At 43.9% G+C, this 19348-nt stretch overlaps 1 protein-coding gene across 1 annotated transcript in view; it reads left to right on the top strand.

Annotated features, from left to right (window-relative positions):
• Positions 1-19348, top strand: part of KIAA1549L (KIAA1549 like) — a 233878-nt gene that overhangs the window by 190725 nt on the left and 23805 nt on the right. The window contains exons 15-16 of the mRNA XM_026651564.1: positions 1581-1798; positions 11502-11631. Coding sequence (XP_026507349.1) covers positions 1581-1798; positions 11502-11631 — 348 coding nt within the window. The remainder of the gene's footprint in view (positions 1-1580; positions 1799-11501; positions 11632-19348) is intronic.

Genomic DNA, 19348 nt, shown 5'->3' with positions numbered 1-19348 from the left:
CTTTTATAGCCCTCATCCCTGTTGTATTTGAACACCTGACAATCATTAAGGGATTTTATCTTCCCAGCACCCCATTTTAGAAAATAGGGAACTGAGGCAAAGGGTAGATTTAGGCTTGGTCCACACTGGGGCGGGGGATCGATCTAGGAAACGCAACTTCAGCTACGAGAATAGCATAGCTGAAGTCGACGTTTCCTAGATCGAACTAAGTTTACTTACTGCGGGTCCACGCGGCGCAGGCAAGCTCCCCCGTCGACAGCGCTTCCTCCTCTCGGCGAGCAGGAGTTCCGCAGTTGACGAGGGAGCGCTTCTGGGATCGATTTATCGCGTCCAAATGAGACGCGATAAATCGATCCCAGAAGATCGATCTCTCCCCGCCGAATCAGGCGGATAGTGTGGACCTAGCCTAAGACATACTTTTTCAGGTTCACACAGGAAGTTCGAGTCTGAGCTGGGAGTTGAACCTAGATCTCAGAAGTCCCATCTTAGTGCCCTGTTGCTAACTAGACTATCCTTCCTGCTCACAGTGGGATGGGGAGAAAGCAGGTCCATGCCTTTGCTCTGTTTGTGTGCTGGCTTGCACATTAGGCACAACTGCTCCCGAGGTCCCCATAGAATGATGTGGGTCTGCACTGGGATCTAATGGGGCCATTGACCAAATGCCGCATCTTGGCTCTGAGACTTACCCGGTATATTATTTTACAAATATTTTTATTTAGATTTTGTTCTAGAACAAAGTGCTTTATAAGGGGAATGGGGGAATTTATATACCGAATGTGGAGGGAAGGCTTCTTATTTGCTCCTCCATGCTGCACACTTATGCAAAGGCTAACCAGGATATTGCCCTGGACTCTTTATTGGACAAAATCAACACTTTAAACTGCTAGCCAGTTAGAAACACGGTAAAAGACAGCGTAGTCAAGCTACCCGTGTGAGACCAGATTAGGGCATTATATCATGTTCTGGTTTTGTGCTTGTATTTTAAGCCCTAACGTGTCACAATTGTCACTTTATATCCAGAGTCATGGCATGCACAGTATTCAATGCCTATTTTTCTTCCAAGAACTGTGGGTTGTGTATCATCAGAGTAAGACCTAGGAACAAATGCTATTTCCTTACATACTCACAGATATGATGGAGTTCTTAAGGAGATCATAGAAGTTGACTTTTTAGCTACAAACCGTATATAAAGTAGACATTTTTTTACACAGTCAACTTTGGGGCAGAAGTGAAATTTGTTCAAATATACAGAATACTGCCCCCAGGCCTCCCTAAAAATAAACATTGTTTGGGTCAAGAAGATGGTTGGCTGACATCAGCTCTCTTCTTCTGTGGCTGTGAATTGAGTCACTATTATGATGTACTTAGTTCCAGGGGACTAAAATGTATTTATTCATCTGCAAGTCATACAAAATACAATGACTCTGTCACTTGCACTTCCCTGGTGCTGACAGATGGCATGGTGCGGTGCAAGAGGCACTCTGCAAAGCAAAGCGCTGCACATCAAATACACTTTTAAAATGTAATTGAGAAATCGTCAGCATGGCACAGTCATCTGAAATTCACTCACCTTCCATTAGGTAAACAAAGCCTTGAAGCAGAAGTCCGATATAGAGCACTATCGCAACAAGCTGCGCTTGAAAGCCAAGAGAAAAGGATACTATGATTTCCCCCAGATTGACAACAACAAAGGGCTGACAGAAAGAAAAAAGATATATGAGAAAGCACAAAAGGAAATAGACTATGTTTTGGAACCAGAGGCAGATGTGTCTTCTCCATTTGCAGAGCCTAAGAACAGGTGAGATGTTTTTGTTTTTTATATACATCTAGAAAATAGGTATTCCCCCAGGGCTGAAGGGCAGAAGACTCATCTGAAGTGCAAACATCCATCACTGATGATGAAAATGTGTATTACATACTAATGTTTAATCTGTTCAGTGCTTCCTATTTCATGAAGAAAATTGATGTTGCCTAAGATTATTTCTGAATGTTTCACATTTAGTAAAACCATAACATGGTTACAGAAGAATAAGTGGAAAGAGAACAAAATTACTTGAAGGCTGCATGGTTCCAGGTCTTTTGTGAGCCATTTTTAAAGTGATCCAAGCTGAAAATGTGCTAAGGTTATTATTCAAAAGACTGATTATTCTAGAAATGGACGTGAGCCAGAAATTTGCATTTGACTCCGATCTTCTGCAAAGTGCAGGAGTGATCCAATCTATCATTTTGTTCTAGGCACACCTGTAATTATTTCCAGAGCTGAATCTAAGATACAGGTAACTTAGACCCAGCAAATTAGAACATGTCACCATTATGTCTGTTGATTTCAGTATCTCCTTCAGCAGTTAATGGTGACCACTTTCTACGGTGCTTTCTTCACTTCATTGCTCTGTGATCTTGGGTAGGTCATTTAATCTTTGACATAATTTACTCATCTCTAAAATGAGTAAGGATATTGTGAGACATCATCAATATTTGTGTGGCACTTTATGGCCCTTGGAGGCAATATGTAAATGGGGAGCGTTCTTTCTTGGACACAGAGATGTACTAGTGGAGGAGAGTGCAAAGAGCCCCATCTATACGCATTGCACAGCGGCTGGCCATACTTGCAGGCTCTGGTCTGCACTAAGTTCCCCCATTAGTGTCCCTGGAGCACAAGTTGCCTTACAAAGCGAGGAGGTCATGCCAAGCCCACCCCTCACCAACTAGTAGAGCCGGCCTTGTTGGGAGTGGCAGCACAGTCGGCATGCTCCCGCATTGCACAGGTGAGAGAGATTGTAGCAAGGATTCTAAAAGAGCTTGTCTTGGAATATAAGCAATAGCTGTAGACAAATGAGCTTGTTTATGTGAGGGCCCTGAGACAGTGGGAAGTGAAGTTTGAGAACCCTTGTCCCAGGGGTTTACTGGGAGGTCAATGAAGAAAAAAGATTCTGATTAAATTGTAACTAGTGTCCTTGCTGAAGGGTCTGGGGCATCAGTTCCTTGAACAGGAATTCAGTGAGGGAGGAATACATTGTTACATATGCATAGAAAAGGTAAGATATTGAATGTGAATATTAGCATTTTACAGTAATCCTATTTTTATTAGCACAATCTGTCCTGAGAATATAAATGAGGCCTGTAGAAACATGAATATTAATGTGAACAATACAAACAATGCAGTACTGAAGCCATATTTTGGATATTTATGATGTACCTTAAGTGGTGTGGGGAAACGTTTAGAACATTATATATGAAGCTTTAATATTAACCATCTGCTCTTTGCTGACAGATCCTGGAATATTTTTGTTTTTCTAAGTATGCTTTCTAATGAATTGTGTAAACCAATGGGTAAGCTATTTTAGACAAAGTTCATTGTTACGAAAAACTGCATCAAGGCAAGTACTCTGAACTGTCAAGGAATGATCTCTCTGCCTTCTGGGGCTGAGCCATTAAATGTTAATTGTACAAACACTAGAGATACTTGCTGAGTAGAGCTGGGCTATGGGAACTAAAACCAAAGGGATCATTCCCTGATGCACTTTCTGTAAAGATGTCAGGCATTTTCAAAATTTGGGAATTTTTGTTGCCTGTCAGAAAAACTTACTGTTTCTTGCAAACAACCAGTTTTATGGTCCCCACACCAACATCTAGAATGACAGATTTGCTGTAGATACCTAACTTGATATGCTGCAGGACATTTTCCAGCTTCAGGCATTTTTTTTAACAGAATATAAGATAGCCAAAGTGACACATTATTGGATGAATACAGTAACGTGATATTGCAACGTAGTGCAACTCTCTGAGAGATGAACTGATATAATAGAATTTTTATAATAAAAACAATCACTCTTACAGCAGTCTAGTTTAGCATAAGACTAATACAGCTTGCTTTGTATCATTGTCCAGATATTGATATGCAATTAAAAACCTATATCTTAAAACAGTTCACATTTTTAAAGATAAGATACTGTAGAAGTAGGTAAAAGAATAAAGATTTTAGAGTTCCTGGAAAAAATGGCATGTTTCCCTCTTGTTCCACTGGTATAGCTACCATTAATATTAATTGTATGTATGTCACTTCCAAAATGTTATGGGAGGAAAAAATAAATTAAATGCATTCTTCAGGCTGACCTTTATATATTCAGATTTGTGGAAAACAGCATTTTAAAAATTGTTTACAAAACACCATCACTAAATAATTTGGTTTGTACAAGAACCAACACCCCATGCTTTCAGTTGCTTTGAGCATTCTGTGCATCTAATTCATGCTTCAAAATGCTGCAGTTGTGTTCCCAGAAGACACACACCATGTGATTGCCAGTTGTTAATGTTGATACCTCCCTTCTCATTAGTGAATCTTCCTTAAATCAGCTAATTGGCAATCTCAGGGCAATTTTTAAAAACCTTGCTGATCGCATGCATGGTTCTCAGTTTTTCCCTGCGTGGTTTGTAATCAGGTCAAGGGTGTGCATTTATTAGAGCACTAAATGTGTGAATTTTTTAGAAAATGTGTCCCTAACTATATAAGCAGGAGGAAATATCTGTTGTCCTTCTGAAAGAAACACATGTAATTCTAAATGCCTTTAATTTAGGAACATAAGAATTGCCATATTAGATCAGATCCATGGTCCATCTGGTCCCATATCCTGTCTCTGGCCGCGGCCAGCACCAGAGCCTTCAGAAGAAGGTGGATAAACCCCCATAATAAACAACTGTCTAATAATATCTCTATTGGGAAAGTTTTTTCCTAATCCACTCTTGAGCCCTGATTCAGCAAGGGACTTGGAATTTTCAGAAGTGCCTGAGCAATTTAAGAGCACAAGTGACTTTCAGTGGGACTTGTGCTCCTAAATCCCTTAGGCACTTCTGAAAATTCCAAGAGCTTTGCGGAATCAGGACTCAACAGTGGGTTAGGAAGAAACTTCTCCTAAATCATAGGTGCATTTGAAAATCCCACTCTTACACTGAAGCATGTGTTTCAGCTCTTTGTTGAATCAGGGCCTTAGGCTTCATGGTTAATATACTTTAAATATTTTATCCTAGCTAGTGTAACTGGGTGATAGTCTTACTACTCAGGCAAATGTCCAGTGCTTTTTGAATTCTCCTAATCTATTTGATTCAAGTATACATTGTGGTGGTAAGTTCTATGGACTAATTCCTCATCGTGTAAATGAGTGTTTCCTTTTATCAAGTATGTCCTTTAAATGTGTTGTCTCTTAGTTTCATTGACTGTCCCCTTGTTCTTGTAGCATATAAAAGGGTAAATAGCAGTACTTGATTGGACTCTGTGCCACTCTCTATTTCACATCTCTCTCCTGTGTGGCTCTATCCGAAGTAGTTCTGATCTTTTCAATCTCTCTAATATTGAAGTCTTTCCATGCCTCTAATTTTTGTTGATTTTTTCATATATGGCTATTTTCAAGTCAAGACAGTTACTTTTAAGACAAAACGTTTAAGGTCATTCATGGTTTATCTTTACCGTACTAAAAACTGTTGTCTGCCATAAAGCCCTCAGCTCCATCTATGATGCCAGCCTTTTTTGCCCTTTAGTCAAATCTCACCACAAAAACCTTCACACTTTCTACCATGCCGTCCCTTATTTATTGGGAGGAGATCCCCAGTAACCAATCATTCCAGTAACCTCCTTCAGATCTGTGAAAACTCACGTCTCCTCTGATGCCCTCGAAACACTTGACAATGGCTAGGCAGCTGGAGTGCTTTAACTGCTGCTTATTACATTTATAATTGTGTCTGTCTCTCTCTCTCTCACTGGATGGGATGGGCCAGGGTTCTGAGGTGGGACTGAGCATTCTCTCTCTTTCTCAGGTGCGTGGCTGGCTAGTTCCTGCTCATGTGCTCAAAGTCTAACTGATTGTCATACGGGTCAGGAAGAACTTCCCCCCAGGTCTGATTGGCAGTGACCTTGGGGTTTTTTCACCTTCCTCTACGGTGTGTGGGAGTGGGTCATTTGATGAGATTATCTGAATATATCTCAATCAGTTCCCTACCATTGCAGGGGCCTCAGGCATTGTTGCACCTTGGTCCCTCCTGTTCTCTCCCTGTGGCAAATAATAATTTAGGCTCCTGTGGGCTGTAATCATAGAATCATAGAATCATAGAATATCAGGGTTGGAAGGGACCTCAGGAGGTCATCTAGTCCAGCCCCCTGCTCAAAGCAGAACCAATTCCCAACTAAATCATCCCAGCCAGGGCTTTGTCAAGCCTGACCTTAAAAACCTCTCAGGAAGGAGATTCCACCACCTCCCTAGGTAACCCATTCCAGTGCTTCACCACCCTCCTAGTGAAAAAGTTTTTCCTAATATCCAACCTAAACCTCCCCCACTGCAACTTGAGAGCATTACTCCTTGTTCTGTCTTCTGGTACCACTGAGAACAGTCTAGATCCATCCTCTTTGGAACCCCCTTTCAGGTAGTTGAAAGCAGCTATCAAATCCCCCCTCATTCTTCTCTTCTGCAGACTAAACAAGCCCAGTTCCCTCAGCCTCTCCTCATAAGTCATGTGCTCCACCACCCTAATCATTTTTGTTGCCCTCCGCTGGACTCTTTCCAATTTTTCCACATCCTTCTTGTAGTGTGGGGCCCAAAACTGGACACAGTACTCCAGATGAGGCCTCACCAATGTCGAATAGAGGAGAATGATCACATCCCTCGATCTGCTGGCAATGCCCCTACTTATACAGCCCAAAATGCCGTTAGCCTTCTTGCCAACAAGGGCACACTGTTGACTCATATCCAGCTTCTCGTCCACTGTAATCCCTAGGTCCTTTTCTGCAGAACTGCTTCCTAGCCATTCGGTCCCTAGTCTGTAACAGTGAATGGGATTCTTCCGTCCTAAGTGCAGGACTCTGCACTTGTCTTTGTTGAACCTCATCAGGTTTCTTTTGGCCCAATCCACTAATTTGTCTAGGTCCCTCTGTATCCTATCCCTACCCTCCAGCATATCTACCACTCCTCCCAGTTTAGTGTCATCTGCAAACTTGCTGAGAGTGCAGTCCACGCCATCCTCCAGATCATTAATGAAGATATTGAACAAAACCAGCCCCAGGACCGACCCTTGGGGCACTCCGCTTGAAACCAGCTGCCAACTAGACATGGAGCCATTGATCACTACCCGTTGAGCCCGACGATCTAGCCAGCTTTCTATCCACCTTATAGTCCATTCATCCAGCCCATACTTCTTTAACTTGCTGTCAAGAATACCATGGGAGACCGTATCAAAAGCTTTGCTAAAGTCAAGGAATAACACATCCACTGCTTTCCCCTCATCTACAGACCCAGTTATCTCCTCATAGAAGGCAATTAGGTTAGTCAGGCATGACTTGCCCTTGGTGAATCCATGCTGACTGTTCCTGATCACTTTCCTCTCCTCTAAGTGCTTCAGAATTGATTCCTTGAGGACCTGCTCCATGGTTTTTCCAGGGACTGAGGTGAGGTTGACTGGTCTGTAATTCCCCGGATCCTCCTTCTTCCCCTTTTTAAAGATGGGCACTACATTAGCCTTTTCCCAGTCATCCGGGACCTCCCCCGATCGCCATGAGTTTTCAAAGATAATGGCCAATGGCTCTGCAATCACATCCGCCAACTCCTTTAGCACCCTCGGATGCAGCGCATCCGGCCCCATGGACTTGTGCTCATCCAGTTTTTCTAAATAGTCCTGAACCACTTCTTTCTCCACAGAGGGCTGGTCACCTCCTCCCCATACTGTGCTGCCCAGTGCAGCAGTCTGGGAGCTGACCTTGTTTGTGAAGATAGAGGCAAAAAAAGCATTGAGTACATTAGCTTTTTCCACATCCTCTGTCACTAGGTTGCCTCCCTCATTCATTAAGGGGCCCACACTTTCCTTGACTTTCTTCTTGTTGTTAACATACCTGAAGAAACCCTTCTTGATACTCTTAACATCTCTTGCTAGCTGCAACTCCAAGTGTGATTTGGCCTTCCTGATTTCACTCCTGCATGCCTGAGCAATATATTTATACTCCTCCCTGGTCATTTGTCCAATCTTCCACTTCTTGTAAGCTTCTTTTTTGCGTTTAAGGTCAGCAAGGATTTCACTGTTAAGCCAAGCTGGTCACCTGCCATATTTACTATTCTTTCTACACATTGGGATGTTTTTTTCCTGCAACCTCAATAAGGATTCTTTAAAATACAGCCAGCTCTCTTGGACTCCTTTCCCCCTCATGTTATTCTCCCAGGGGATCCTGCCCATCAGTTCCCTGAGGGAGTCAAAGTCTGCTTTTCTGAAGTCCAGGGTCGGTATTCTGCTGCTCTGCTTTCTTCCTTGTGTCAGGATCCTGAACTCGACCATCTCATGGTCACTGCCTCCCAGGTTCCCATCCACTTTGCTTGCCCTACTAATTCTTCCTGGTTTGTGAGCAGCAGGTCAAGAAGAGATCTGCCCCTAGTTGGTTCCTCCAGCACCAGGAAATTGTCCCCTACATTTTCCAAAAACTTCCTGGATTGTCTGTGCATCGCTGTATTGCTCTCCCAGCAGATATCAGGGTGATTAAAGTCTCCCATGAGAACCAGGGCCTGCGATCTAGTAACTTCTGCTAGTTGCCGGAAGAAAGCCTCGCCCACCTCATCCCCCTGGTCTGGCGGTCTATAGCAGACTCCCGCCACGACATCCTCCTTGTTGCTCACACTTCTAAACTTAATCCAGAGACTCTCAGGTTTTTCTGCAGTTTCATACCGGAGCTCTGAGCAGTCATACTCCTCTCTTACATACAATGCAACTCCCCCACCTTTTCTGCCCTGTCCTTCCTGAACAGTTTATATCCATCCATGACAGTACTCCAGTCATGTGAGTTATCCCACCAAGTCTCTGTTATTCCAATCACATCATAGTTCCTTGACTGTGCCAGGACTTCCAGTACTCCCTGCTTGTTTCCCAGGCTTCTTGCATTTGTGTATAGGCACTTAAGATAACTCGCTGATTGTCCTGCTTTCTCAGTCTGAGACAGGAGTCCTCCCCTCTTGCACTCTCCTGCTCGTGCTTCTTCCCGGTATCCCACTTTCCCACTTACCTCAGGGCTTTGGTCTCCTTCCCCCGGTGAACTTAGTTTAAAGCCCTCCTCACTAGGTTAGCCAGCCTGCTTGTGAAGATGCTCTTCCCTCTCTTCGTTAGGTGGAGCCCGTCTCTGCCTAGCACTCCTCCTCCTTGGAACACCATCCCATGGTCGAAGAATCCAAAGCCTTCTCTCCGACACCACCTGCGTAGCCATTCGTTGACTTCCACAATTCGACGGTCTCTACCCAGGCCTTTTCCCTGCACAGGGAGGATGGACGAGAACACCACTTGTGCCTCAAACTCCTTTATCCTTCTTCCCAGAGCCACTTAGTCTGCAGTGATCCACTCAAGGTCATTCTTGGCAGTATCATTGGTGCCCACGTGGAGAAGCAGGAAGGGGTAGCGATCTGAGGGCTTGATGAGTCTCGGCAGTCTCTCCGTCACATCGTGAATCCTAGCTCCTGGCAAGCAGCAGACTTCTCGGTCGGGGTGGCAGATAGATGACTCAGTCCCCCTGAGGAGGGAGTCCCCGACCACCACCCCCTGCCTCCTTTTCTTGGAAGCGGTGGCCGTGGAACCCCCATCCCTAGGACAGTGCATCTCATGCCTTCCAATCGGAGGAGTCTCCTTCTGCTCCCTTCTCTCAGATGTATCATCTACTCCACTGTCCGCATTAGTACCTGTGGAGAGAACATGAAAACGGTTGCTCACCTGTATCTCCATTGCTGGTACATGGATGCTCCTCTTTCTTCTTCTGGAGGTCACATGCTGCCAAATTTCTGCACCGTCCCTCAGTACCCTCTGCGCAGCCTGCTCTGATTCTTCAGAACGTTGTGCCCGTAGAAGCATATCCTGACGTCTGTCCAGGAAATCTTCATTTTCTCGTATGCAACGCAGGGTCGATACTTGTTTCTCCAGACCTCGAACCTTCTCTTCCAATATGGAGACCAGCTTGCACTTTGTACAGACAAAGTCGCTTCTGTCCAGTGGAAGAAAGACAAACATGGCACAACCTGTGCAGGTTACAACAACTGAATGCTCACCTTCCATAATTTCTTCCTTCTAAGAGCTTCCTCAGCTGTTGCAGCAACTCACAGAAGCCCGCAAGATAAAAGCCTCAGTGGGCTCTCCCTAGGCGAACTCCCAGGCAAACTCCCTCTGTTAGCCTCCGCTGTTCGCCGCTCAGCTGCTTCGCTGCTGACTGCCTTTTTATAACAGTCAGGCCTACTCAAGGCCCACCTGGAACAAAGCACTCCCAATTCACACTTTTCAAACAAACAATCAAGCACATGGTCAAATTGACAAACTGTCCCCGCAACAGACACTCAGATACTCACCAACACAGCTCCCCTAATGCAGCACTTAGCATACCTCCTCTTGGACAGATCCCAGACAAACTCCCTCTATTGGTCTAGTGTCAGTTGTTGGGTTAAGTGTGTGGGTGCTGGATGATGTTGGTGGCCTGTGATATACAGAAGGTCAGACTAGATGATCTGGGGGTTACTTCTGCCCTAAACTCTGTGATTACACAATAGTTTGTGTACTTGGTTATCCATTGTCTGAGGGCAGGGAGCTTTGCACTATACTGATCCTGGGGTTGGCTTGGTCCCCAGTGCAACTTGGAGCAGCCTCATATCATAATAGCACCTAAGGGACTGACCCAGTCAGGGATCAGTTTGAGTGCGGAGCCCCCTGCTCTCTCCAGCCTGAGGGGTTGAGAATGGGGTGGTGTAAAGCGGATGTAGCTACCCAGTTAGACCACAGAAGTTGCAGAAAAAGCTGCTTAAACTTCATCTCTTCCCATCTATGCCTGGTGGGCTGGGAGCAGGTGACATAGAAGTGGTGCATGGGCTTTCCTCCACATATAGATTCCTCTACTCAGGGAAATCCTCAAGATGTCCTGCTAGTGCAGCAAGCATCTGGAAAGGGAGGAAGGGCTGAGGATCAGGCCCAATGATAATTCACTTCTCTTGAGTTCTAATCCTGGTTTTGCTGATGGTATTCTTTGTTCCTAAATTACTTGCCCACAGTCACAGTTTTCAAATGTAGGTGTTTAAAGCTAAGCACCTAAACCCATACTTGGGCATCTAAATAAAATGATTTTCAAAGTTTCTCAGCACCTGCAGCACCCATTGAACTGACAAACTGTTAGTTACAAGTAATTATTTTAAATCCTATCAGCTATAAACCACAAAGGATCCTGGTATTCACTTGGAGCTTAGCTCCTCTGGGCAGCTCCAGTTTATGGTTCCTGTGCCCTTTAGCCCTTTGCTGTGGTGTTTTAATAACAGAAAACAAAATATATAATGATCTCTTCTGTAATTTTGCCTTCTTCCAGCACTTGTGTGTATAGAAAGGGTATCCTATTAAAGTGGCTCTTTTGTAATAACTAAGATAATGTTAGAATAAAGGTTATAATTGCAGAATACTGTCTGTCATTTATTTTTGTGCTTTGCCTTCATTTTAATATTTTCTCATTGGATTTTCTCCAGGCAGCAGACAAAGAACTCTGTGTACAGAAGCAGACAGTCTCTGAACAGCCCTAGCCCAGGAGAAACCGAGATGGATCTTCTAGTTACCCGGGAGAGACCAAGGCGTGGGATCCGCAACAGTGGATATGATGTAAGTTTATCAGATGCATTCAGTGAAGTTTGCTCAGTAAATCCTTAATTCAGTCTTTAAAAAAAGGAAAGAAAAGAGAAAAAGCATAGGGTAAGCTAACCAGAGTGCATTTATGAGTTTAACCTTAAGGTACATTATATCTCTTCAGTGTCCCAAATTACTGAAAGCAAATGCAGAACATTTAATGTACTTTCTAACTGCAGCTTGTTTTGCAGTGTAAAGATAGTTTTGCAGTGTAAGAATAGTTAACAAAACTTCCTCCTTGAAAATCAGTACTAAATTAAAGCATTGATTTCTAAATCTTATTTTATTTTAATAATTGCACTGAGTATACAACCATTTATAACCTACTGGCAATTTTATTTTTTCCCCATTGTTTCTTTGCCTAAAATTAGGATTCAGATCCTCAACCCTGCTCCACAACCTGGGTGGTGCAAAAGAGATGGAAAACTGGGTTACAAAGCCACTGAGGGATTCCACTTGGGTAAAGGAATCCCCAGCTGGTACAAAGCCAATGTAGTCAGATCTTGACTACATTCTTGTTTCAGGGGCAAGAGGCTACATATTCAGAGCAAGTTGTGCTCCATTAATCCTGGACTGGTGAATGGCCCCAAAAGACTATTTTAGCCATCATTACTTGCATTAAGTATAGCCTCTATGCTGTCCTCACATATGCTGAGGCCAAACAAACCCTGCAGGCCTCCTGAATGAAGGAAGCAAAAGAGTAAAACAGTGTCATCTTGCAATATTTGCAACCTCATCTCAAATCCTGCAGCTCAGCCATACCAGAGGATCTGGTCCTAGAGATGAAGTAAAAGATTTGGCAAAATAAGGGAGTGCTTCTGGGTATGGGGTATCCTTTAACCTCTGGAGAGACTGACATTTTGCATGGGACTAAATAATTAACTCCAACTGTCAAGCACTGGTTTTTAGATAAGTGAAGGAATTTGGCAATGTGAGGGAATATGTTCAGGAAAATCTAAACCAGGGTGAATTGATTTAAATCAGTAATTTAAATCACCAATTTTAATAATAATTTAAATCATCAAGACAGAAACCTTGATTTAAATAATCATTTAAATCTTGTTTTGTATTTATACTTTTAACTTATTTTCTTAAACAAAAGTTAATGCTCATTCGTTGGTAGCCATTAAAACTTGCGGATTTGCAACCCAATATAGCCTTTAAACTCAATTTGGTACTTGTTTTTCTTCCCAGGAGGATACATTATATGTGTATATATTTATTTAAGCATGTATACAGTTTAGCATATGTTTATTCAGATTCTTAATTTTACTTTTTTATTATGTTAGAAAATGGTGAGTGACACTTTGCCAAACTGGGAACATGTCTGTATTTTTATGGATATTGTGTGACTCCGATTGCTGTTCAGTTTGGTACTATTAGCTGAACGCCTATAGTTAAATCAAAGGAGGCTGTAAAAGGCTTGTTATGGAACCTAATGGAAAGGCAAAAAATGACAGAGGTCAGCCTCAGGTACACAACTTCAAAGGCATTAAGATAACAGTGGCTGGGCCAACAATTGGTGAGAGAATTGACCTACCTGGCTCCATACAGGCCTAAAATGTTTTTACTCTTCCCAAGTCTAAATTTGGGATTAAAAGGAGAGCTAACCCCTCAATGACCTTATAAAAGAAAGAGGGTGTTTGGCTTGGGGTGAGCTGAGAGGCTGGCCAGGGTGTGGCAGTGAAAAAGCTGACAGACTGAGTCACAGAGGCAGGGAGGAGGCTTCAAGCAATCTAGGCTGTTCAGATCAGATGCTGAATGAGCCAGACCTGTCTGAGCTGCAGATAGAAAGATTAAGTTTAGGTAACTGAATACTCAGATAGGCCTCTTTGTCTATTTTAAATCTATTTCTCCAAGCACTGTGTATCTTTGGGGCAAAATAAGTCATTCTTTGTTCTGAGAAAGTGCTTCTGTGTATCATTGTAAACATGCTGTCAGAGGATCCTAATGAGGGTCCAGAGTTGGACCTATTGAATTAGTCATGCATGATACCCAAGCGGCTGTAATCTAGGTCCTGGTGTGGGAGTGGATGAAGTGTGGAATTCCACCCCAGAAGATGTAAACGTCCAAGTCCTGACACCTGTGTGGGGTGCACTTGGAGAGACCTGAGAAGGTACAGTGGTGCAGCTAGCCCAGTAACTGTGACAGATGTATTTTTTACTTACTATACAATTGTTTTACTCATTATTTCTGTCACGCTGGATGGATATTGGAATTAAGAAGGCACAAAAACAGCATTTTAAAATTGTTTTCAATTACTTAAATAAACCTAATTTAAATGCCAAAGTAAGTATATCAAAACATGTTTTGCATTTAAAATTAACAGATTTATTAAACAAAGAAAGCATTATCTGTAGTTAGTGAACTGAACAAATTGTTTCTAGTCACCGTGTCCTTATTGATTTTAGAACTAGTAGACTTTATCTTCTCATGCTTAGTTTTAGTTAGATTGGAAGAGGAAAATAACTTTCCTGCTTTTAACTCTAATCTGTTTCTTAATTTTGAATGAACTACTCATTAAATTGAGGCAGATAAATAAACTGAAATGAAGAAAATACACTTTCTGCACTTTCTGCAACAGAGACTAATACAGCTAAAAGCTGGTTTAGCACATCAATAAACTCAGGCTCCAGGTGCTTAGCCAGTGACTTCCACGAGTTTGGTGGCCTAACTTTCTTTAAAACTTTGGTAGCAAACATATTGTTTTAATATTTTTTATTTAAATTACATTTATTTTAATAGATGATACTCAGTTTAGGCCTCCACATAAGTTGTCATTATTTCAAATTTAATTCTAAATAGTCTTATAGATACAAAAGTATTTAATTTAAATTTACAAAATCATAGAATCATAGAATATCAGGGTTGGAAGGGACCTCAGGAGGTCATCTAGTCCAACCCCCTGCTCAAAGCAGGACCAATTCCCAACTAAATCATCCCAGCCAGGGCTTTGTCAAGCCGGGCCTTAAAAACCTCCAAGGAAGGAGATTCCACCACCTCCCTAGGTAAAGCATTCCAGTGCTTCACCACACTCCTAGTGAAATAATGTTTCCTAATATCCAACCTAGACCTCTCCCACTGCAACTTGAGACCATTACTCCTTGTTCTGTCATCTGCCACCACTGAGAATAGCCGAGCTCCATCCTCTTTGGAACCCCCCCTCAGGTAGTTGAAAGCAGCTATCAAATCCCCCCTCATTCTTCTCTTCTGGAGACTAAACAATCCCAGTTCCCTCAGACTCTCCTCATAAGTCATGTGCTCCAGATCCCTAATCATTTTTGTTGCCCTCCGCTGGACTCTTTCCAATATTTCCACATCCTTCTTGTAGTGTGGGGCCCAAAACTGGACACAGTACTCCAGATGAGGCCTCACCAATGTCGAATAAAGGGGAATGATCACATTCCTCGATCTGCTGGCAATGCCCCTACTTATACAGCCCAAAATGCTATTAGCCTTCTTGGCAACAAGAGCACACTGTTGACTCATATCCAGCTTCTCGTCCACTGAGACCCCTAGGTCCTTTTCTGCAGAACTGCTACCTAGCCATTCTGTCCCCAGTCTGTAGCAGTGCATAGGATTCTTCCGTCCTAAGTGCAGGACTCTGCACTTGTCCTTGTTGAACCTCATCAGGTTTTTTTTGGCCCAATCCTCTAATTTGTCTAGGTCCCTCTGTATGCTATCCCTACCCTCCAGCGTATCTACCATGCCTCCCAGTTTAGTGTCATCTGCAAACTTGCTGAGAGTGCAGTCCACATCATCCTCCAGATCATTAATAAAGATATTAAACAAAACTGGCCCCAGGACCGACCCTTGGGGCACTCCGCTCGAAACCGGCTGCCAACTAGACATGGAGCCATTGATCACTACCCGTTGAGCCCGACGATCTAGCCAGCTTTCTATCCACCTTACAGTCCATTCATCCAGCCCATACTTCTTTAACTTGGTGAGAAGAATACTGTGGGAGACCGTATCAAAAGCTTTGCAAAAGTCAAGGAATAACACATCCACTGCTTTCCCCTCATCCACAGAGCCAGTTATCTCATCATAGAAGGCAATTAGGTTAGTCAGGCACGACTTCCCCTTGGTGAATCCATGCTGACTGTTCCTGATCACTTTCCTCTCCTCTAAGTGTTTCATAATTGATTCCTTGAGGACTGCTCCATGATTTTTCCAGGGACTGAGGTGAGGCTGACTGGCCCGTAGTTCACCGGATCCTCCTTCTTCCCTTTTTTAAAGATGGGCACTACATTAGCCTTTTTCCAGTCATCCGGGACCTCCCCCAATCGCCACGAGTTTTAAAAGATGATGGCCAATGGCTCCACAATCACATCCGCCAACTCCTTTAGCACCCTCAGATGCAGCGCATCCAGCCCCATGGATTTGTGCTCATCCAGATTTTCTAAATAGTCCCGAACCACTTCTTTCTCCACAGAGGGCTGGTCACCTCCTCCCCATACTGTGCTGCCCAGTGCAGCAGTCTGGGAGCTGACCTTGTTTGTGAAGACAGAGGCAAAAAAAGCATTGAGTAAATTAGCATTTTCCACATCCTCTGTCACTAGGTTGCCTCCCTCATTCAGTAAGGGGCCCACACTTTCGTTGAGTTTCTTCTTGTTGCTAACATACCTGAAGAAACCCTTCTTGTTACTCTTAACATCTCTTGCTAGCTGCAACTCCAAGTGCGATTTGGCCTTCCTGATTTCACTCCTGCATGCCTGAGCGCTATTTTTATACTCCTCCCTGGTCATTTGTCCAATCTTCCACTTCTTGTAAGCTTCTTTTTTGCGTTTAAGGTCAGCAAGGATTTCACTGTTAAGCCAAGCTGGTCGCCTGCCATATTTACTATTCTTTCTACACGTTGGGATGGTTTGTTCCTGCAACCTCAATAAGGATTCTTTAAAATACAGCCAGCTCTCCTGGACCCCTTTGCCCTTCATGTTATTCTCCTAGGGGATCCTGCCCATCTGTTCCCTGAGGGAGTCAAAGTCTGCTTTTCTGAAGTCCAGGGTCCGTATTCTGCTGCTCTCCTTTCTTCCTTGTGTCAGGATCCTGAACTCGACCATCTCATGGTCACTGCCTCCCAGGTTCCCATCCTCTTTTGCTTCCCCTACTAATTCTTCCCTGTTTGTGAGCAGCAGGTCAAGAAAAGCTCTGCCCCTAGTTGGTTCGTCCAGCACTTGCACCAGGAAATTGTCCCCGACACTTTCCAAAAACTTCCTGGATTGTCTGTGCACCGCTGTATTGCTCTCCCAGCAGATATCAGGGTGATTAAAGTCTCCCATGAGAACCAGGGCCTGCGATCTAGCAACTTCTGTTAGTTGCTGGAAGAAAGCCTCGTCCACCTCATCCCCCTGGTCTGGTGATCTATAGCAGACTCCGACCACGACATCACCCTTGTTGCTCACACTTTTCAACTTTATCCAGAGACTCTCAGGTTTTTCTGCAGTTTCATACCGGAGCTCTGAGCAGTCATACTCCTCTCTTACATACAATGCAACTCCCCCACCTTTTCTGCCCTGTCTGTCCTTCCTGAACAGTTTATATCCATCCATGACAGTACTCCAGTCATGTGAGTTATCCCACCAAGGCTCTGTTATTCCAATCGCATCATAGTTCCCTGACTGTGCCAGGACTTTCAGTTCTCCCTGCTTGTTTCCCAGGCTTCTTGCATTTGTGTATAGGCACTTAAGATAACTCATCGATCGTCCCTCTTTCTCAGTATGAGACAGGAGTCCTCCCCTCTTGCGCTCTCCTGCTCTTGCTTCCTCCCAGGATCCCATTTCCCCACTTACCTCAGGGCTTTGGTCTCCTTCCCCCGGTGAACCTAGTTTAAAGCCCTCCTCACTAGGTTAGCCAGCCTGCTTGTGAAGATGTTCTTCCCTCTCTTCGTTAGGTGGAGCCCGTCTCTGCCTAGCACTCCTCCTCCTTGGAACACCATCCCATGGTCGAAGAATCCAAAGCCTTCTCTCCGACACCACCTGCGTAGCCATTCGTTGACTTCCACGATTCGACGGTCTCTACCCAGGCCTTTTCCTTGCACAGGGAGGATGGACGAGAACACCACTTGCACCTCAAACTCCTTTATCCTTCTTCCCAGAGCCATGTAGTCTGCAGTGATCTGCTCAAGGTCATTCTTGGCAGTATCATTGGTTCCCACGTGGAGAAGCAGGAATTTGATTTAAAAGTCAATATTTATCCACCCTGATCTAAACATGTTATATTCATCAGATTTCTTAAATGTTTCTTGCATGGTGACACTTCCTATTGGATTGTGTAAATCATCAATATGTCAGGTAATGAGGATGACTGATACAGCATAGTCTAATTAACTGGAATACTTTTTGAGATTACACACACTTAAATAGGCTATTCTGTCAAAATCTGTAGTTAAACAAACTCTAAAGGTTTTGTGAAAAGAAAAAAGTATTTTCAGTATCTTCTACTTATGCAAGCTTCTCTAAAAAGAAACATTTAGGTAGCAAAAATTTTCAAGTCCAGCCTCCCTAGGTAATCAAAAGATTGAATGACCCAAGAAAAGCAGATCTGTATTATGTGCTATTTCTTAATGGATTTGGGTAGGGTTGTAGGTAACATGGCTCTGGAATATTAGTAGTTGAAAACTTTGTGTAGGCATACATGGATTCCTGTCATTAACTCAAAAATATAAAAATAAGGATTTTATGGTGCTGAATTTAAGCTATTTTGGCGGGGGGGGGGGAGGGGGGAAGAGGAGGAGGAGGGGTAGTGCGAGTCTTTAAAAAAGCTGTAAGTAATGTAACTAATTCATTCATATTCCAAAAGGCCCTAATCTCAAACTCCATGGTTTATGTACATCAAGCATGCCTTTGCTGTTCCTCTTCCCTTCATGTTATAGTTGGCTATGGCTATGTAGTGGTAATTTGCATAAAATTAGTTCTGCCTGAAGACCTCAAGTGGATCCTCTCTGATGTAACTGCCAGTGTTTTCAGAGCAATAAATGTCTAATCCTTCTTTTTTAGAATCCACTTCTTGTGGCAATGAATTCCACAGATTAATTATTAGGTATGTGTATGCAGTATTACCAACCGCAATCATTCAAAATAATGAATCAGCAGATTTAATAAAATAATTAAAAATATTGCAAGACCTGATAAAATCATGAGTTGGCAATACATTGTCTTGCCTTGTTCTTGTATTGTGAGAAAAGGCAAATAGGATCATCCAATCTACCTTCTCTGTATCAGTAACATAGGGTTACCATATTTCAACACTGAAAAAAGAGGACACTCCACGGGGGCCCTGGCCCTGCCCCAGCTCCGCCCCTTCCCCACCCCCGGCCCCGTCCCAACTCTGCCCCGGCCCCGCCCCAACCCCGCCCCTTCCCCAAATTCCCTGCCCCAATTCTGCCCCCTTCTCTGAGTACCCTGCATTCCCTCTCCTCCCTCCCGCTCTGATCTTGGTTGGGAGTTGCTAAGTGCTTCCCTGCTCCCCACTCGCCCTGCAGCCCCTCCGCCCCTGCAGCCTCTGTGACCCCTGCTCCCCACTCGCCCTGCACCCCCCCGCCCCTGCAGCCTCTGTGACCCCTGCTCCTCACTCGCCCTGCAGCCCCTGCACCCCCCCCGCCCCTGCAGCCTCTGCGCCCCCCCGCCTGCCCTGCCCCTGCACCCCCGCCCCTGCAGCCTCTGTGACCCCTGCTCCTCACTCGCCCTGCAGC

Source organism: Terrapene carolina, unplaced genomic scaffold, assembly GCF_002925995.2.
Source record: "Terrapene carolina triunguis isolate 2854851 unplaced genomic scaffold, T_m_triunguis-2.0 Scaffold96, whole genome shotgun sequence".
In the NCBI taxonomy this organism is placed as follows: domain Eukaryota; kingdom Metazoa; phylum Chordata; order Testudines; family Emydidae; genus Terrapene; species Terrapene triunguis.
This window is presented reverse-complemented; position numbering and strand designations above follow the sequence as displayed.